The sequence below is a fragment of the Chrysochloris asiatica genome, unplaced genomic scaffold (assembly GCF_000296735.1).
Source record: "Chrysochloris asiatica unplaced genomic scaffold, ChrAsi1.0 scaffold00004, whole genome shotgun sequence".
Taxonomy (NCBI): domain Eukaryota; kingdom Metazoa; phylum Chordata; class Mammalia; order Afrosoricida; family Chrysochloridae; genus Chrysochloris; species Chrysochloris asiatica.
The window spans coordinates 24,147,547-24,169,732 of record NW_006408522.1 but is presented as its reverse complement, the minus strand read 5'-3'; the positions used below and the strand labels follow the sequence as shown (position 1 = coordinate 24,169,732).

The window sequence follows — 22,186 nt, the reverse complement described above, 5'->3', positions numbered from 1 at the left end:
GAGGCTTTCTACTCCCGTAAAGATTTACACCATCGGAAACCCTGTACAGGGTCGCTATGGGTCGGAACCGACTCGATGGCACTTAACAACAACAACAACAAACAACATTGTTGCAATCACTGTGTCTCTCTATCTGGCTCAGGGTCTTCCTCTTTTTCGCTTACTCTCTATTATCGGGCTGCTAATCTGACAGTTAGCAGTTCGAAACTACCAGCTGTTCCACGGGAGAAAGATGAGGCTTTCTGCTACCGTTAAAATTTACAGCCTTGGAAATTGCTGTACAGAGTTCCTATGAGTCAGAACCGATTCCACGGCACATAACAACAACAACAACAACATCTACCTGACCTATCCCCATTGTCTCTCATGAGTTTATAGTTCAGCATATTCTAACACCAAATCCTGAATCAGAAGAAAAAAGTGATCTTGCTTCCTCTGAGAAGTAAACCTCTAAACTATCTGATTGTAGAAAAAGGAAGGCTCTTCAATAATGAATACTATTAAAAAAAAAAAAGAAAAAAAAAAGGAACCACTACAGGAACTATACAATGATATTTTCCTTCTTAAAGAAAAATAAGGAAAGTACAAGAAAGATAAATAGAGAATGAAACACCGTCATTATTTTCCCGGAAGCAGAAGAAAACCCAAGCACTTTGTAATTGATTTTAAAAAGGAAGGCTGAAGGAAGCTATCAATCTTATGAAGCAATAGTACGAGGCAGAAACTCAAGGAAGAGGTAATGAGGCAATAGGGGGAGAAGAAAGTGATCTGTTCAAGAAAGAAGCAAACATTCAGATGAAAATGCAGAGAACTAAGGGGAAAATATATGGCAGAAAACTCATTATACCCTCCCACCACTCTTCTGTAATGGACAGAAAGACAGAACTGAGGAAAGTGATCAAAATGAAATAGGAAGTGAGGGGAGATGCACAAGAATGCCCAAATTTGCAGATAGTACCCTTTTGACCTAGCCACAATGACTTGATAATCAGAACTTGACTAGAGGGAGATTAAAAAGAAAAAAAAAAAAAGACAAAAGAAACAAATGTAAATTGCTACAATTTGGTAAGCTTAACCTATACTTATGGGTGTAGTAGCTCAAAATACCAACTGAGAGGGAAGTAGTTTTCACATCAAGTATCAATCCTATCCTCTCTGCATACAGGTAGTTAGGGATGGACAACTTAGACACTGGCTACCTAAAATGAGAGGGCGATAAAGGCACCAAGTGACTTGCTTACCAGTGTTCAAGAGGGAGTTTAGTTTCAGAGTGTGCAGGGAAAGGTAGAGTCCCCACTGAATAGTTTTCATCTTGTCTATATGGGTCTGGTGAAAAGAAATGGGGATCGGATTCTTATGATTCAATAGTGAGTAAATGTTATCATGACTAATTGCAACTTTCACAATTGTAAAGGTAGAACTTTGTAAAAAAAAAACAAAAACAAAAAAACTAGGGGAGTAGTTAATCTTATAGTCCAGAAACAGAGGACCCTAGGACCATCAAGGGAGAAGAGTACAAGCAAAGTAGCGTAGTGGTTACGAATCGGGCTGCGAACCTTAAGGTCAGCGGTTCGAAACTACCAGCCGCTCCGCGGGAGAAAGATGAGGCTTTCTACTCCCGTAAAGATTTACACCCTCGGAAACCCTGTACAGGGTCGCTATGGGTCGCAATCAACTCGACGGCACTTAACAACAACAACAACAACATCCAGAGAAGCACTGACACCAGAGATATGGAGACATGAACAGATAGAGCAACTGAGGACTCTATACTCATGGAAAGAGAAAGACTGAGTGCTGGAGGCCAGGAGGGAGGCTTGCAGCATGTGCCCTTTGGTTGTTTAAATTATTACATATTCCTGAGAGTTTCTGTGTATATAACCCCCCAAAATACACACACACACACACACACACAAACAGAGGGAATGGAAGCAAATACTATTGAATATTGATGCTTGGAGGAGATTGTAATCACTGCAATGAAACAATGGTGTAACGCTGATGTTCTCCCATGTAAACTATCACAATAAAAATTTTTTAAAAATAAGAAAGAAAGAAATAGAAAAATAAATGTTTATATAGAAACATTTCCAAAACGCAAAAAGAAAGTTAAATATCAGTATGTCTAGTATGCTGCCACTTATGTAAAAAAAAAAGATGGGGAAATATATTTACTTGTGTATACATAAAATAAGGAGCTGGTAGCGTAGTGGTTACGAATCTGGCTGCTAATCTCAAAGTCAGCAGTTCAAAACTACCAGCTGCTCCACAGAAGAAAGATGAGGCTTTCTGCTCCTGTAAAGACTTACAGCCTTGGAAACCCTGTTCAGGGTCGCTATGGGTCAGAACAAATTCGACGGCACTTAACAACATAAATAAATAAATAAATAAATAAAATATCTTTAAAATTAGAATTAAAAAGTACTGAGGAAACTGTGGTTGGGGGACATAGACAAGAAGGAATTATAAACCAAATGAATGTATTTTTTAATATTATATATCAAGCATCTCATCTTGTTATAGCAAGAATCTGGCTTCTAGAAATAATTTTCAAAAGCCATGAAGGTTAAACTAAGAATATAATTTTGATCACCTCCACACCTTAGTCGTTGTCTTCTGAGCTGAGTCAACATGCACTTCACCTGTCGAAACAAAAATTGAGAATTAATTTTTGCCTCCATGAAGAACTCCTTTGCTTTGAGATCAGAAGAACTGGATGGAGTCTAGCTACAATTACTGAGCATTTTGATAAAAGATTCTATAGCAGACTCATAATCAAAAGGGGAGGGGGTAAATGCATAACAGATTTTCTAAGTTGCATGAATTCCAGACTTCTGATGCCAGGGAAGGTAGATGAACCTCTGAAACTATTGCTCTGTGATATCTTTAAACCTTAAAACAAAAATACTCCTTGAAGTCTTCTTAAATCCAAACAATAACTTAGCTCGTTAAGAATGTCTGCCTTGAGCATTGTGCTTTTGCAGAGCTATCAGTATGGAATCAAATTGACAACAGCTACTCGAAAGGTGAGATAGGACTCTTATGGGGCAGCAGGGTTATTATAATGAGGGAGGAACAACTCAGAAAAAGGAGGGTGAGGATTGTTACAGAATGTCGAGAGTTATTGACAAATGTAACCTATGGCATGGAATTGTGCATGCAGAAATGGTTCAATTGGTGTATGTTTTACTGTGTATATTTTCACAAAAACAATAATAAAAAAAAATTTACACATTTCATTTTAAGGGATACACTTATTTATTAAAGTGTCAATACTAGATGGCAATACGAGTCCAAATGTAGACTTTTTAGAAGTGTTTTCAAACTGTAACCCTAGACATGCCAATTAACATAGAGATTTTGCCCAATATAGCACTGAAATGCAATAGACATCAAAACAAAATAGGAAGATCTCAAACATATTTTCCTGTAAATTTTATCATTCCGTAGCATGGGAGAAAGATGAGGCTTTCTGCTCCCGTAAAGATTTACAGCCTCGGAAACCCTGTACGGAGTCGCTAAGAGTCAGAACCGACTCCACAGCACATACCAACAAGTTGCATTATCAACGAATGACACTTGTAAAAAGAAATGCAAATTTGTGTCTTTCACATTAATCCTACTGTTGGAGAGTGCCCCAAAATGAGAGTTCAGACAGATGAGTTCTAGTCAGTGCTAGAACTTGGTGAGTACACTTTTGCCTGATGTGTTTTAGATCAGCTATATTCTCAAAATATCAAGTCAAACTAATGTATAAACTTTAAATAATTAGTGGTCTTTGCATACAAAGAACATAGTCACCTATGTTCTTAGCGTAAAACTGATAAGTTTATATTATAGATATTTTGGAAAATATAAGATTTTTACAGTTGAAAATAAAAGTCATTAATAGTCCCATCACCCCCATCACCCAGTGACATAAATTTTTAATTTAGTTATACGCATGTAGCAGTGGCGTTTCAAGGTAACACTGTGGCTCTGTAGGATAAGTACTGGACTGCTGACCACAGGGTCAGCAGTGTGAATCCACCATCTGCTCCGCTGAAGAAAGATGAGGCTTTCTGCTCCTGCAGAGATTTACAAGCCTCAGAAACCCCACCCAGGGTAGCTATGACTCAGAACCTACACAGGCACTTAACAACAACAACAAAGACTCCAAATGCAATAACTATTAAAATGCTAATTTTTTAAAATTTCTGTTTCTTTTAGTAAAATGCTACCCCAAAGAAAACCCATTTAAAGTGCTGATGATGGAAGTGAAGAGAAATTGGAGAAATCTAAGAAAGTGACAGGAGCTCTGGTAGCGTAGTGGTTACGAGTCGGGCTGCTAACCTCAAGGTCAGCAGTTCGAAACTACCAGCAATTCCATGGGAGAAAGATAAGGCTTTCTGTTCCCATAAAAATTTACAGCCTCAGAAACCCTATGCAGGGTCACTATGAGTTGGAACCAACTCCACAGCACACTACCACCGCCACCAAGAAAGTGACAGTTCTGAGCCAGAAAATAAAGATTTAGACAAATCAGAATGGAATGCCAAATCTACCCAAAGCTTGGATCTATGACCATAAACAAGCCCAAGCTATGTGGAAAAGAAGAAAAAGTGATTCTGAGGATGTTGTATTTGGCAAGAGTATACTTTAATGGTATTATAAACTAAAGTCTTATATTGAACAAATTGAGGGTTTAAAAGATGACTTAAATCTTTCTGTTTCTGGCCTGCCTTGTATGAGTGAAGTTAGAAATATAGGATTTGAACATTTAGAAATTTAGAAAGATCTTGGGATACTGGTTTTGTGAGAGTCAAGAACCTTCTCTAAAAACAATCCCCTGGTAAATATCTATACAAATAAATCTTGGCCCTCATGTCTTGCTATTTTCTTAGGGCAATTCCTAGAAAAAAATGCTATTAGATGAATGTACCAGGGCAAAAGAATCCAGAAGATCCTCAAAATATCTCTAATATCATGACTGAAATTCAGGTATTTTTAAAACTCTCTAAAAATAATATTAAAAAAATTTTTAAAAGAAAGGCTTTACTTGAAATAAAGTAGTTTTCAATCATTATGACATTGGTATAAGAAATGTGGAGTTTAACTGAGGGCTTGAGAAAGTTCCAGGTCAAAAACCATCTGAGACATGCCCGTGCATTATGGCCTTGGGAGTAGCAGAGGAGGTCAAAAGGCAGGAGTATATAAAAATAAACTTCTTTTATTTCTTAGTTTCATCCAGAAGCAGATCTTGCTTCAAAATAGTTGCCAGTAAGAGAGGTAAGTACTGTTATATATCCAATCCTTATATAATGGTGATCTATTTGTGGCCATTTCAAAGAGAGGTAACACAACGGAATGCGGAAATCATTGGACAATCTCTTTGATACCTCATGCGAGTAAAGTTTTACTGAAGGTAATACAGAAATAGCTACAATCATACATTGACATAGAACTTCCAGAGGTTTAAACTGGATTCAGAAGAGGCCATGGAACGAGGGATATCATTGCTGATGTCTGATGGATCTTGGCTGAAAGGAGAGATTATCAGAAAGATGTTTACCTATGCTTTATTGACTATGCAAGGGCTTTTGATTGTGTGGATCACGACAAGCTATGGACAAGACTGTGAAGTATAAGTATTCTGGAACACTTAACTGTGCTCATGAGAAATCTGTACCTGGACTAAGAGGCAGTTGTTCGAACACAATATGGGAACACTGAATGGTTTAAAATTAAGAAAGGTGTGCAACAAGGTTGTATTCTTTCAGCATACTTATTCAACCTGTATGCTGAGCAAATAATCCAAGAAGCTGGGTTCTATGAAGAAAAACATGGCCTCAGGATTGGAGGAAGACTCGTTAACAACCTGCAATATGCAAATGACACAACCTTGCTTGCTGAAAGTGAAGAGGACTTAAAACATTTACTGATGAAGATCAAAGAGCACAGCCTTTGGTATGGATTACATCTCAATGTCAAGAAAACAAAAATCCTCACCACTGGACCAATAAACAACATTCTTATCAACGGAGAAAAGATTGAAGTTGTCAAAGACTTCATTCGTCTTGGATCAACAATCAACACTCATAGAAGCAGCAGTCAAGAAATCAAACGGAAGTATTGCTTTAGGCAAATCTGCTACATGAGACTTTTTTAAAGTGTTGAAGAGCAAAGATGTCAGCTTGAAGACTAAGGTGTGCCTGACCCAAGCTATGGTATTTTCAATAACCTCATATGCATACAAAAGCTGGACAGTGAATAAGGAAGACCGTAGAAGAATTGATGCTTTTGAGTTATGGTGTTGGAGGAGAATATTGAAAGTGCCATGGGTTTCCAAAAGAACCAATAGATCTGTTTTGGAAGAAGTGCAGCCAGAGTGTTCCTTGGAGGCCAAGATGGCCAAACTTCGTCCCTCGTACTTTGGACATATTGTCAGGAGGGGCCATTCACTGAAGAAGGATACCATGTTTGGTAAAGTAGAGGGTCAGAGGAAAAGAGGAAGACCCCTCCCCCCAACGAGATGGATTGGCCAAGTGGCAGCACCAATGGACTCAAGCGTGGCAACAGTAGTGAGGTTGGCCCCGGATCTGGTAGTGTTTCATTCTGCTGGGCCTAAGGTCATTATGGGTCGGTACGGACTCGATGGCACCTAACAACAACAACAACATAAGCATGAATAGACACACAAGCTGAATGGGTATGGAAGGGAAAGTTGGAATATACCCACAAATATATACAGGTTTGACAAAAGATATTTATACATGGATATTTACCTTTGCTGCAAATGTATCCATGAATGCAGTGAGCAAAGTTATGAAAATTCTCAGATACTATCAAACATCTTGAGGTAATGAATTGCTAGGCCTGCAAGTTCAGGAATATAGTCTTGGGGACACCATGAATAAATGGCATAGCATAGTCTACAAAGAGAATGTTCTAAATCCTATTTTGTTGAGTACTGACTAGGATCCTAAAAGTTCATGAGCAGTTATCTCCTTGTCCAATTGAAAGAAGACTGATGAAAATTGAAGATGCTTGGAAACAGTCCAATGAACTAATGAACCATGTAAACACCAGTTTCCATGACTCTGAGACCAGCAGGACTGATGGTATCCAGCTAACACTAACAACTTCTCTGCAATGGATCACATTGGAAAACCCTAGAAAGATTGGGTGAAAATGTGGACCAAAATTCAAAATCATGAAAAGCACCAGGCTTACTGGTCAGATATAGTTGGTAAAACCCTAAAAGTATGGCCCTTCTGAACCGCAAGGTCAGAAGTTCAAAATTACCAGCTGTTCTGCAGGAGAAAGATGAGGCTTTCTGCTCCTGTAAAGACGTATAGCCTTGGAAACCCTGTACAGGGTCGCTATGAGTGGAACTGACTCCATGGCACATAACCACCACCACCAGTCACCCTTCAGGTCTGGAGCTGAACTCACCTTCATGGTTCAATTTTCAGCCAAGCATAGGTTGGCATGTGGGACGACAATAACACTAGTGAAGTATGCACTCCATAGAATGGTCAACCTTGAGATCAAAAGGGCAGAATTTACCCAAGGGCAAAGTTCAGAAGAGTTGGGAAAGAAGGAGGAATGGCAACATGAAACACAGGGAGAAAACCGGATACGTGATGTTTCACTAAGGGGATTACAATCATTAAGGTGAAAGCAAGTGACTTATTGAATGTAAAATTGATGATATGTACTGTAAACCTTCACAATAAAAAGTTTGTATGTATATAAGAGTTCTGGTGTGGAGCTGTGGGATAAAGCACTGGACTACAAGGTTGATTTGAATGACAAGTTCGGCAGTTCAGACTCACTAGCAACTCCTTGGAAACCCTATACAGGGGCTCTACAAACTGGAACCAAGTCGACAGGCACTTAACAACAACAACATTATATTTGACAGTGTGTGAGGTTTTCCATGGGGAAAATAAAGAATTTCCCTCTTTGTTTAATTTCCTATATTTCCTAGTATATCGGTATTCGGAAACTGGTCACTCAGGGTCTGATAAAGTGAGATTTGGAGTCCAAGGAACCCAAGAGATAGCTTCCACAGAGACTTCAATCTTTCAGTGGCAGAACTATCTGCTTACTGGCCAAAGTAGGGGTGACAAAGTTCTCACATAAAGACAATGCTTCAAAACCCAAATACAGAGCATGTATCCTGATATGGCATTACCTTGGACTACCTATCAGGAAAGACCAATTGCTATGAAAGGACATTGTGTATGATAAAGTAGTTGTTGTTGTTGTTGTTAAGTGCAGTGGAGTCGGTTCCGACCCATAGCGACCCTGTACAGGGTTTCCGAGGGTGTAAATCTTTACGGGAGTAGAAAGCCTCATCTTTCTCCCGCGGAGCTGTGGTAGTTTCGAACCGCTGACCTTAAGGTTTGCAGCCCAATTCGTAACCACTACGATAAAGTAGAGGGGCTGCAAAAATTAGGGAAACCTTCAATGAGATGATTGACAGAAAAACCTCATCAATGGGCTCAAACATACCAACAATCATGAAACTAGTGTAGGACCAGACGATGTTTACAGTGTTATACATTCTGTCATATATCAGGTCATCAAGATTAAATGGCAACTAACAACAACAATAGATCTGTTTTGGAAGAAGTGCAGCCAGAGTGCTCCTTGGAGGCCAGGATGGCTAAGCTTCGTCTCTCCTACTTTGGACATGTAGTCAGGAGGAAACAATCGTTGGAGAAGGATGTCATGCTGGGTAGGGTGGAGGGTCAGAGAAAAAGAGGAAGACCTCCAACGAGATGGATCGGCCAGGTGGCATCATTGATGGACTCGGGGGTGGCAGCAGTGGTGAGGTTGGCCCAGGATCGAACATTGTTTCGTTCTGCTGTGCATGGGGTCGCTATGAGTCGGTTCCGACTCGATGGCACCTGACAACAACAACAACAACAACAACATCCTGACACAGTCATGCAATCTGGGTTTGGATATGGATGATAGAACTTGTCAGACCACACAGGTAGCCCTGTAGAATGTGAATACTTGGAAATTAATAATACATTCTCACAAGCATGCAGTCACATTCACTAACATCAAATCCAGAGCTTACAGGAAGAACGCTTTGTATATTGATTTTATGTAGATTAAGTCAGACTATCAAGAACTTGTTCTCCTTGGGAATGTGGTCTACTAGGCACCACAGTACTACATAGGGGGAACACTGAGAGGAGCCTCAGAGAACATCATATTGAACCACTTCTCTACTCATGAATTGTCATAAATCCAAAATTTCATCTAAATTATTCAACATTCACCCAACAATTATTTACTGAGTGTTTATTATGTTCCAGCCACTGTGCTAGATGCTGATGGTGCCCATAGTAATAAGAAAGTGAATGATGGTTTTGTTTTTTAATTTAAAAAAATAGCATTGCTTTCCATAAAGCAATTTATTTTTTTATTCTAAGAACTGTTAACAATATTGGAAAGAAAAAGGAACAGTTTCCCTTACCATAAATCCTCCCATTAATGGAGCATTTTTTAAAAGTCATGATGTTTTGAGTCAGGGTGCCCGTTTTGTCTGAGAAAACATATTCTATCTGGCCCAGCTCCTCATTGAGTGTCGTCGTCCGAGCTTCAGCAGGTGTTGCTTTCCCAGAGTAATACATCTTCCGATCCCAGTTTATAAAGTAACTGTGTCCCAGACGAATTACTTCCACACTGACATCCATTAAAATGGAAAAAGAAAAAGAAAAGCTCCATCAATTTCAGAGCACACAAAGTTTTGCCAAAGTAAGGAGTCTGCCAAAGTTGTCAGAAATTAGAAAAAGTAGATGCTCTGTCCCTAGGCCTTAATGGTCTTCAGAAGCATCTCCACAGAGAGTCTTTTCATCAATCTTTCCCAGTCATTTCCTCACAGCACCATAAAATAATAGTTTAGGCTAGTATATAGTCTAGGGAACGTTCCATGATTCTCTACATTAAACTGGTCCAGTGGAGATTTCTTGTGTAGCCTATTAGTTTGCATCTCCTCCTGTATTTTAAGGGAAGCTATTATTAAAGATGTTTGTCAGACATCTGTCCTAGACAAATGTGTTACTCAAGACCTTCTATCCAGTTTATTGTCTCATGTAGTTCCACTTTGGCCAAGAGTGGAAGAAAATAATATCTCCTTGAAGTTCTAATCAAATCGTAATAGATGGAGTGTAAACAGGTGTGGGTTTTCGTATTACACTATCCATTTACCAGGAAACGAACATTGTCTAATGTTCTGGTGATGATTTATGACTTCCCAACTCAAGAAGCGGAATTTCTGTGGCCAAGGGTATGAACTCTTCAAATGTTATTCATACATAATACTAAATTGATTGCCAAAAAGAGAACAATTTAAGCTTCTACCATCAGATTACTGAGCATTATCTTTTATTACAAGCCAATTCAAATAGCAGCTCGTTATGTTTTAGTTTGCATTTCCTTCCTATCAGTGAGTTGAACATCTTTTTCAAATGTTATAGGCCAATTGTATTTCTTCTCAGAATTAGTTAATTGTCTCCGTGTTCGCTTCCTTCTTTTTCTTTTTGTCTTTCTCAGGGTATTAGTATATTTCTTAGTTAGAAGGCTGTTGGCTTTTCATTTTAAAAATAATGCAAATATTTTACCCAACTTACTATTTGTCTTATTTTTGGCATATAGAATTTTTCTCTCTCATATCAATCAAATCCATCAATCTTTTTCCTTTAGTGTTTAGTTTTGGGAGTTTCCTTTTAGAGACCTCTCTATGCCAAGATTAGAGTCCTGGTGGGTTAATGCACTGGACTTCAAAGTTAGTTTGAACCTTAAGGCCGGCAGTTCAAGCTCATCAGAGACTCCTTGGAAACCCCATACAGGGTCATTATGGATCAGAACCGACTTGACAGCACTTAACAACATGCCATAATTAAAGAGCTGTAGTGATACACTGGTTAAACACTCAACTGCTAACCAAAAGGCTGGTAGGCAGTTCAAACCCAGTAGCTGCTTATGTATATAGATGTCCATATTTTTTTTTAGTTCTTTGTTATCTTTTTACATCTAATTATCTCTTTTTCTTTTATTTTTTCTTATTGTTGTATAACACAATGTTTCAACCTTTATCACAAGTACAACCTAGTGACACAAATTACAATTCGAATGTTTTGGGTGTGGTTTACACGGTGGTGGTGGGTGTGTGCCATGGAGTCATTTCTGACTCATCTGGACCCTGTATAGGCTTTCCAAGGTTATAAATTTTTACAGGAGCAGAAAGCCTCATCGTTCTCCTGCAGAGCATGTAGTGGATTCAAACTGCTGACCTTGTGGTTATCAGCCCAACACATAACCCGCTATGTTACCTTATGATTTATATATAAGGAACTAATTTCAATTTTTTCTAACAGAGTTTTCAATATCATTTATTGAACTTAAACCCATTGGGATGTTTATGTTACATATAAATTGTTTTGTTCACTAGAATCACTTTCAAAGCTTTGGGTTTTATTCACCAAAACATCACCTAATGCAACTATTGGTTTCATTATTGTCATTTTATAAAGTTTTGCAAAACTGGGACAAGAGCAAGAGCACCTTTATTCTTTTCTTTTTCAAAAATTTCTTAGTTGTTGTGACTTGAGTATTCTTTCAGATAAAGTTTAGAATCAATGTATCAGTTTCCTCATAAAATCTATTGGGGACTTTAATTAAGTCCATGGTAAGCACTGTGGGTTAATGCACTGGACTGCAAGGTTCATGGTTCAAGCTTACCAGCCGCTCCTAAGAAACCCTAAACAAAGTTGCTATGAGTTGGAACCGACTCAACAGTACTTATCAACAACAACAAACTCAAAGGATCCCTGGTGGTGCAGTGGTTAAAGTCCTCAACAGCTTTGAAAACCCTATGGAGCATTTCGACTCTGCCTTATTGGGTTGTTGTGAGTTAGAATCAACGTGACAACAGATAATTCTATAAATACATGACATATCTGCCTTTCTTTCCCCAAAAGCAGTTAGGTGCCAGTTTGTTTCCTAACTAGGTGAGTGATAGTACTTCCCCCTAGCCCCTCCAAAATCACATTATAAAAAGATAGAATCAAATGATATAAAGATAAATATGGTGCATGCTGCATGCATTTATTTATACCTTTTCATGTGACCGTTTGTTTTTCTGTATCCCCACCTCATTATTTCCTTGCAAGTTCCTTGCGTCCTAAGTTACCTTTTATCACCCTTATTCCATTTACTCAAAATTCATTAGGACTTAATAATGGTCTACAGTGCTTTGATTGTCACAGGCAATCAGTGTTGAATGAATGAGTTCCAACCCTATGTTGTGGTTGTTATTGTTAAGTGCCATAGAGTTGGTCCTGACCCATTGTTGTTGTTGTTAAGTGTCGCCGAGTCCATTCCTACCCATAGCAATCCTATATATGGTTTCCAAGGAGCAGCTGATGAGCTTGAACCACTGACCTTGCAGTTCAAATGACTTTGCACTCTGACGCATTAGCCCACAGCTCTACACCAGGACTCCTCCTGACCCATAGTGACCTTGTATAGGGTTTCCAATGAGCAGCTGCTGAACTTGAACCAATGACCTTGTTGTTCAAACCTACTTTGCAGTCCAGCGCAGTAACCCACAGCGTCACACCAGGACTCCAATCCTCTAGAGCCCCTAATTCAGATCAGTAAGAACATTTAGATCTAGAGAGGATATGTGTCTATCCCAAGGCCACACAAACTCTAGTCTAGCCACAGAGCCAAGACTAGAGTTGAGGCAACTGGTAAAGACAGAGTAAACCTGGCCTTAAAATGGCATGATTCCTATGCAAATCACATATGAGGCTTTCATTTATCTGAAAGTCTAGTGGCATCCTGGAAACTAACATAAAATGAATAGAACAGGATTTGATTTTCCAAAGACAATGGAAGCTCTCTAAATTCACTCTAGTTCTTTGAGCTCAAAATAGTATGTAGAGAGGCAGGACATCCTTTGTTTGGGAAAAAAAGGATTTAGGAGAGCTGCAATGGGACAGTCAGCCCTTTTTTTACAATAGCAGTGAAGCAAAAAAGACAAATGTCCAATTAGCATAATCAAGTCGATTTGTGTTTTCTGCCAGAACATTCTAAGAGCAGGGCTTATGATTCGACCCATCATGTGGCAAAACAAGGCACATGGAAATGAGCTCCCATTGCATCAGGAAAAAAAAAACAACAGAACACTCAAAAGTAAATTTCTTGGGAATACAATGACTGCATTTCTTAAGACAACGTGTTTTTTAAAAATGTAGTTGGGTATGTTGTAACATTGTTATTGTGTTGTTGTTAAGTGCCATTGAGTCAGTTCCAACTCATAGTGGCCCTGATTAGGGTTCTGAGGGACAATTGGTGGGTTTGAACCACCAACCTTGGAGTTAGCAGTTGAGTTCTTATCCTACAGCGCCACACCAGGAAAGTATGTTTTAACAGTACAGATTAACAAATCAACAGTGTAGAAGTGTGTTCTCGTAGCAAACACCTTTTGCTTGCCTACAATTATCAACTATGTAAAGTAAATTCAAGATGTTTATCCTCAAGTGACATCTCATACTAATTTATTCTTCATATTTATTCAATAGCCTAACAGAAATTTTTGTAGAAGGCCTTCATTCCTCTGAGCAGAAATACCTGGGAATGTTTGTTTATTTTATTTTATTTTATTTTATTTTATTTATCACCCTCTATCTCAGCTCTGAGGTCTGAGTAACCTGATATTCCTTGGAGTGCTTTGTCCCTCAAGTTGAGATCAGAATTATCATTCTCACTTGGTGAGATAAATGCTCCATTTATCTTCATCAGTATGATGCCCTACCAACAAGTGAATTTTAGCCTCTCTTTTCCTCGACATCTTTGCTGAGTAATAAATCATACATAGTTTAGGTATAGAGATAAAACACTGTGCCAAATGTCACAAAACCTAGGTTTTGATCTTGGTCCTAGCCCTAAGCAGCTCCATAATTCTGAGCAAATCATAACCTCATTCATTAACCAAATTCAGCAATATCTACCTTAGAAGATTGTTGGGAAACATGTTTTGTTGTTGTTAAATGCCACAGAGTCAGTTCAGACTCAGCAACACTCTATAGGATTTCCAAGGAGTGACTGGTAAGCTTGAATCACTGACCTTGTGGTTCAAACCAACCTTACAGTCCAGCACATTAACCCACAGCACCACACCAGGATGTGAAAACATAAGGTATAAAATGCCACCTAAAGGCAAACTCACCATCATGGAATCAGTTCTGACTCATGGCAACCCTACGCTTTACAGAATGGGACTATTCTATAGGATTTTCTTGACAAATGGTTTGTACTCAATTGCTAACCTAAAAGTTGGTAGTTCAAGCTCACCCAGCAGTACCTCGAAGAAAAGTCTGTCAATCTATGTTCATTAAGATCACAGCCAAGAAGCCTTACTGAGTAGTTCTACTATGTAAACGTAGGGTCACCATGAGTCAGTGGGGTTTGTGTTATTTCTGTTTGCTTGTTTTTTAAATCTTTACAGAAGCACATTGTCAGGTTTTTCCTCTGTGGCACGACAGGGTGGGATAGAACTGCCAATCTTTATGCTAGCAGCTAATCTCAAACAACTTGAGCCACTCAGGGAAGATGATTTAAAGACACCAAACCAAACTCTATTGCCATAGAGTAGATGCCAATTCATCACAACCCTGTAGGATGGAGTAGAACCGTCTGCAATAGGGTTCTCAAGGCTATAAACCTTTACAACTATAGACTGCCACATCTCTTTCCCATGGAATGGCTGTTGAGTTCGAACCATGAACCCTTCAGTTGGCAACCTAGCACTTTAACACTGCACCACCGTTTAAGGATGAGTTGATACTATTTAGAGCACAGAATCCTGGTGTGGCATCATGGGATCAAGCACTAGACCACAAGATAGCCTGAACCACACGGCCAGCAGCAAGCTCGCCAGCCACTCCTTGGATACCCTATACAGGATCAAGACCACTTAACAACAACAACAATTTGGAGCACAAAAGAACTCAGAAATTGATCGTTTTAATCCCCTAATTTTACAGCGAAGCACTCATTTGACAGGCACACTGAGGTTCTGAGAAGCTAGATGCTTTCTTCAAGGTCATATAGCTGTTAGTGACAATGCCAAAACCTGAACCTGGATTTGACCTATTTTTAATGGATTTTCTTTCCACTATTCCAGGGTTAAATATTCACATTAAAGGGTGAAGGAAGGCTCACCTGGGGATCTAGTCTTGCTTTCTCAGAAGAAGAAGAAAAATCAATCTGTCAAATCATTAAGAAAAATCTGCCAATGCACTTCAAAGAAAGCACATACAGAATCTACTTCTGCCATGAGGACATGTGAAATTGCACATATGCAGATGGTAAACCAGTATGCGCACTTATTATTCATTTAAGACATAAAAGGAAATCTTTAAAAGCTGACCATAGCTCTTCTGGCAAAAAGCAGGATTTACCACCGACTATATAATTGGATACAAGCATGAGAGGTCCTTGGAATCAAAGATGAGCCAGTACCATAGAGTTTAACGAGAGCTTGCTCTGACCACAGCTCCAGAGGGCCCAGAGCAATTTGTGGTGTTGTGGCCACATGCCACCACTTCAAGTCAATTTCCCACAACTTGACATTTCAGTTTCCTAACCACTATCCAAAACAAGGCTAGATGGTATGCATTAAACTTCCCTTGCTTCATCTTCGCCAGGATTTTGGAAAGAGAGAAAAAGAAGCTCATAAAAATTAGTAGGGATTTAGAACTGGTAATTTTGTGTATTGTTAAAATCCTGATGATGAGGAGTGTCAAAAAACTAAGTCCAATCTTGGCTCCAGCTTCTTTGGGGACTCTCTGCTTGGTCTTGGAAGGATTAGGAACCAAAATGTCTCAAGCACCAACTCTAGGGTCAGCTTCTAAAGTCTTATCAAACATACCGAAGCATGCAAATAGAGAACATTTTAGCTGTATTTTGTTGAACTGAATCTAGAAATGGCAAACCAACTTGCAGAGTAGGAATTAAAAGTCATGCTTCTATTTGTTTAACAATGGACAAACATCACCCACAACATTTCAACTCCTTTGCGTGCTCATTTATGGTTGTTGTGAAGTGCTTTCAAGTAGGTTCCAACTCATAGCAACCCTTACACAGTTTCCGAGGAGGTGCTGGTGAATTTGAACTTTCAAACCGACATTATGGTGGAGTGCTTATTCTACGCTGCCACACCAGGCCACCGACATGTTTTCAGGAAGAACCAGTCCCCGGAGAAGGACATCGTACTTGATAAAATATAGGGGTAGGTACAATGAAGAAGATCCCAAAGAGATGAATTGATACAGTGACAGCAGCAATACGCTTAAACGTAACAACAATTGTGAGGATGGTACCGGAGTGTTTCATTCTGTAGAAGTCAGAACCAACTCGATGGCATTTAACAACAGCAACATAGTAAGAAAAAAAGTGCTGATATTCAATAAGCTGTCCCAATGTGCCAGGCATTCTTCTAAGAGTTTTTTACAAGTGTTAATTTATTTAGTCTTCATATGATTCTCTAAAATAGAACTATTATTATCTCATTTCAAAAAAATGAGAAAACTGAGGCACTGGGAAGTGAAGAGGCAAGAGTATGAAGCTATAAGTGGTAGAACCAAGATTTGAATTCAAGTATCTGATACCAGATGAGTGGCAGGGAGGTACCATCTCAACAGATCGCTCCAAAAGTTTTTCCTTTTTTTTTTTTTTTTTAAAACCCAACATCAACCCAGTTCTAATTAAGTTGCATGAGATTATATTATAGTCCATGTACTTCTTCAAAGAAAAGCATTTCTAACAAAAGGAATTGAATCACGAAGAAAATAAAGGACTTCACTGACATTTGAAAATGTGAAAGCTAAACTGAAACCCTGGTGACACAATACTTAAAGCAGTTGACTGCTAACCAAAGTCAGAGAGAAAGATATGGCAGTCTGCTTCCAAAAAGATTTACGGCCTTTCAAACCCTAGGAGACAGTTCTACTCTGTTCTATAGAGCCAGCATGTGTCAGAACCGATTGGAGGGCAAGGGGCTTGTTTGGTATTTTTCAAAGTTAAATAGATAGAAAAGCTTAGCTGCCTCATTTGTAACAGATGTAGCAGATCACGAACAGTTACTGCGAGACTTCTATCTCACTGCTGTAATTGTAAAACAAAACAACACAAAATGATTATATGAAACAAAGGCCTTTTGACGAATTACCCCCACTGAAATATAAACTCTCATCTTACCTTACATATAACGAGATGGGCACAACTGTGTTGAGAATAATAATGTATGACCAGAATGTTAAAAATCCTGAGAACATAGCATTCTTCTCTCCCTCATTCCCAAAGAGGAAAGCTCTGAATTGGTCCCCAACTTGTTGCTCCCAGATTGAATTTCCTATTGCAAGAATAATTCCCAAGCATACCAGAAACCCAAAAATCTGAAATGAGAATAGAAGAAGTCTGGTTAAGGTTAACTTCAACTCAAAACTAGTCATATCATCGTGATCTAATTACACTTCTAGTCTAAGAAACTATCATTTGAAAAGCAAGTTTATGCAAAGCTCTTCTGACTTACCATTATTAGTCAGTAATCTTAGTAAAACTCAAGCATTTCTATGTTAGGAAGTCAGCTACAAATCTTACATTTTTCTCATTTAATTCTCCCATTGACTTTCAGAGAGAAAAACAAACATCCAGACTTTACAGGTTAATAAGAACACACAAAAAAATGGAGGCACAGAGAAATTATATGGCATTGTAGTGCCAACCGCAAGGTCAGCAGTTCAAAGACACCAGCTGCTTCTCAGAAACCCTATACCAGGTGTCCGTGAGTCAGAACTGACTCAAGGACACTTAAAGTTAAGTGGTGTACACAGTTTGCAATCGGCTGCTAACCAAAAGGTTGGCAGTTTAAACGCACCCAATGACTCTGCAGAAGAAAGACGTGGCAAACAGTTTCTGTAAGAATACCGCCAAGAAAACCCCATGGAGCAGTTTGTAACACATGGGGTCACCATGCGCCGAAGGTCACCAACAACAGAAAAACTACATAACTTGTCTATAATTACATAGCTAATAGCTTCACATCTTCAATTGGTGATAAATGCATATATTTAAACATTTTGCAAAATAAAAGAAAATGAGTTTCATTCACACTTAGGAGTTCAGGTTGACAAGTAGCTTAAGTACCTTCAAAAATTCCCTGTATGAGTGGTGCATTATATGGTCACTCAAGGTATAAGAACAAAAGGAAGAAAATACCAATGATTCAAGAACTATCCAACTACAAATCTAAGTGTACAACCCTAACAAGAAAGGGTTAATAAAAATGCTTCAAAGCATATACACTTTCCTTTTGAAATTTAAAATGAAATTCAGAAGGCAGAAAAGGTGGGAAGGAACCTGAAAATGGTTAGCAAACCCTTACAAAAATAGTCATTTTAGAGATGCTCGTGTATCAACTAGCGAGTCAGGCAAGTCCATTCCCTGTGAGTTCAAAATCTGAGCCTTGGGAAGGAAACACACAAGCTCTGTGAATCTGGTAATTCCTGAGCAGAAGAGGGTGTTATGAGGCCTCTGCTCTGCTTCCTGTCACACTGTGGTAGGGACTGAGACTAGCTAGTGTGAGGGAGATGTGAGGATAAACACATTTTCCTCCTGTTTCTTTTTTCTTTTCTTTTTTTTCCATCAGGATAGCATATTGAGAAATTCTATGACTGTTTTCTATTTTATTCTTTTGTTTTATTTTATTCTTTTACAAGATAGACACATAAGAAGACATGGTTGGGGGGAAAAATTCTATGTTAAACTATAGTTGAAAACTTACGGAGAAAAGTAGAATTGTGAATACCTATATCACAGTACCTGTATCACAATATTTTCTGTTCTCTTAATTGAATTGCTTTTAGAACATTCAAACATTGAAAAAGAACATAAACCCATTGCTGTCAAGTTGACTTCAAATCATACAAACCCTGCAGGACAGAGTAGAACTGCCCCCACGGGGTTTCCAAGGCTGCAAATCTTGACAGGAGCAACCGCCATAATTTCCTCCCATGGAGTTGCTGGTGGGTTCAAACTGAGGACTGTTCAGTTAGCAACCAAGCATTTAACCACTGAGTGACCAGGGCTCCTTTATTTCACATTAAATGCTCTAATATAAGGATGAATACTGATTCTATCACCCCCTCCCAAAGAATCAATCTATTTTCTAATATGAAAAGTAGGAACAATCTTTGCTGCACCACCAATAATTTTACTCTGAGATGGCTAGATATGCAATCTTTGTGCAATCCCTAAAAGTGGTTTCAAGCCATTTACCGTGGGAACTCTTAAAAAGGAGGCACAGGCTCTCTATAAGCAAGTCTCTCTAGCCCCATGGACTCTGCCCCAAGAGGAGAGTGTGGTTACAGGAATGCAGGTGCCCCAAGTCTCAGGGAGATACTGAGAGTAAAATGTAACCTGGCCAACATTTTATGTCCAACAAATGGTAATGTTCTTTCTTCCTTATTCAGAATCTACTACTTATCAGCCAAAGCAAATTTATAATGAGCTCAGATTCTTTATAATTATGAATCTGTGCTGGGCAGATGGAGGGTGTTTCAAAGTCACTACCCTCATATTTCAAAGCCACTGTCTTCAAACTCAACAATATTATACAAACAGTCACATACAGTCAAATCAGCAGTATGAGGTTGCTCAAGATTCACTGACAGAAGGATAGGGTAAACGAGTGGTAGAGAAAATCATTATTATAATTCAGAGAAATATGAGCTAATAATGGGCTAAGAAGGTTCAGAAGCCTTCATAAAGGAATAGAACAGTGGACCTGGGTCTCAAAGAATCCAGAGCAGGAATGACCACAAAAATTGCACAACCCAGAGCAAAGCTAAAAGGGAAGCCCTGTGTTTATAAAAAATTAATAATTTCTAGCATGGGACCTTGTATATGACTGCATAGATCCATGAAACCAGTCCTATTAATAAGCTCCATAGACAAGACTTGAGAAGACGTAAGACAACAAAAAGACCAAACTATCTTGAAAACTATATCTTATTTTTGAAAGTCCAATCATTGGAATTTGGATAATTTGTATAACCATCTCAAGACCTCCATGAGCCCCAATCTAGCTCTCCTGAAAAACTCTACCAAGGTTGAGAAATCATCACAATCCAGGAAGAAGTAGTATACCTGAGCACCAAATGCAAAATCCCCAAAATACAAATTCCACAAGGAGAAAAAAAGTTTTGAAGAGAATTCCCAGCAAAAAATAAGAACTATATTAGGAATAAAATGAATCATGATAGTACTTATATCTGTTAGAAGGACTTACCCACAGAACCAGAGTATTCATGAATCTATCAATGCTTGTCCTTTTAAATTTAGTCTTACCACTGTTTTGCATTAGTTTAGTTTCAGGACCTGCAAAAAAAAACAAAACAAAAAAACACTAGATAACAAATTAGAAATAATTAGATTATACATTACCATTGTTGTTACTTCTGAATCATATAAAAATTTCCCAAAATGAAAATAATGTTTTTCAAAATAATTTAACTATTATTAAGGATTCTCTGGGAACATTATTGAATGATGCATAAAGCATCAAGCGACGATGGAAGGAATACACAGAGCCACTGTACCAAAAGGAAATAAATGGTCGATGTTCAGCCATTTAAAGAGGTAGCATATGATCCAGAACCATTGATACTGAAGGAAGAAGTCCAAGGTACATTGGAGGAATTGGAAAAAAACAAGGCACTGGGAATTGATGAAATACAAATTGAAATCTTTCAAGAAAGTGAGGTGGCACTGGAGGCACTATGCCAAGAAATTTGGAAGACAACTATCTGGCCAACTGATTGGAAGAGATCCGTATTTGTGCCCATACCAAAGAGAGGTGACCCAACAGAATGTGGAAATCATAGGACAATATCTTTGTTATCCCATGTGAGTAAAGTTTTACTAAAGGTAATACAGAAGTGGCTGCAAGCATACATTGACAGAATACTTCCAGAAGTTCAAGCCAGATTCAGAAGAGGCCATGGAATGAGGGATATCATTGCTGATATCCAATGGATCTTGGCTGAAAGCAGAGAATAACAGAAAGATGTTCATCTGTACTTTATTCACAACACAAAGGTCTTCAATTTTGTGGATGATAACAAGTTATAGACAACATTGCAAAGTATGAGTATTCTGGAACACTTAATTGTGCTCATGAGGAACCTGTATGTAGACCAAGAAGCAGTTGTTCAAACAGAACATGAGTTCACTGAATGGTTTAAAATTAAGAAATGTGTGCAACAGGGTTGTATTCTTTCACCATACTTATTAAACCTGTAAACTGAGCAAATAATCTGAGAAACTGGGTTATATGAAGAAAAATGTGGCATCAGGATTGGAGGAAGACTCATTAACAACCTGTGATACACAGATGATGCAACTTGCTTGGTGAAAGTGAAGAGACTGAAAATACTTACTGATGAAGATCAAAGACTGCAGCCTTTAGTATGGATTGCATCTCAATGTAAAGAAAACAAAAGTCCTCGCGACTGGACCAATAAATAACATTCTTATCCATGGAGGAAAGATTTAAGTTGCCAAAGACTTCATTTTTCTTGGATCAACCATCAACAATCATGGAAGCAGCAGTCAAGAAATCAAACGACGTATTGAATTAGGAAAGTCTGCTGCACAAGACCTTTTTAAAGTGTTGAAGAGCAAAGATGTCAGTCAGCTAGAGGACTAAGGTACACCTGACCCAAGCAATGGGATTTTCAATAACCTCATATGCATGTGAAAATTGGACAGTGAATAACAAAGATCATAGCAGAATTGATGCATTTGACTTATGGTCTTGGAGGAGAATATTTAAAGTACCATAGGCTGCCAAAAGAACAAACAGATCTGTGTTGGATCTGTGTTGGAAGAAGTGCAGCCAGAGTGCTCCTTGGAAGGCAAAATGGCCAAATTTCATCTCTCATACTTCAGACATATTGTCAGGAGGGGCCAGTCACTGGAGAGGGATATCATATTTGGTAAGGTGGAGGGTCAGAGAAAAAGAGGAAGACCCCCAGCAAGATGGATTAGCAAAGTGGTAGCATCAATGTGCTCAAGCATGGCAGCAATTGTGAGGTTAGTCCAAGACTGGTCA

At 38.6% G+C, this 22,186-nt stretch overlaps 1 protein-coding gene across 1 annotated transcript in view; it reads right to left on the bottom strand.

The window, feature by feature from the left end:
* The window catches only part of ATP8B4 (ATPase, class I, type 8B, member 4), a 266,323-nt gene that overhangs the window by 94,653 nt on the left and 149,484 nt on the right, over positions 1-22,186 (bottom strand). Inside the window, exons 10-13 of the mRNA XM_006831865.1 lie at positions 20,363-20,451; positions 17,272-17,468; positions 9,479-9,687; positions 2,602-2,642 (exon numbers count right to left, since the gene is read on the bottom strand). Coding sequence (XP_006831928.1) covers positions 2,602-2,642; positions 9,479-9,687; positions 17,272-17,468; positions 20,363-20,451 — 536 coding nt within the window. The remainder of the gene's footprint in view (positions 1-2,601; positions 2,643-9,478; positions 9,688-17,271; positions 17,469-20,362; positions 20,452-22,186) is intronic.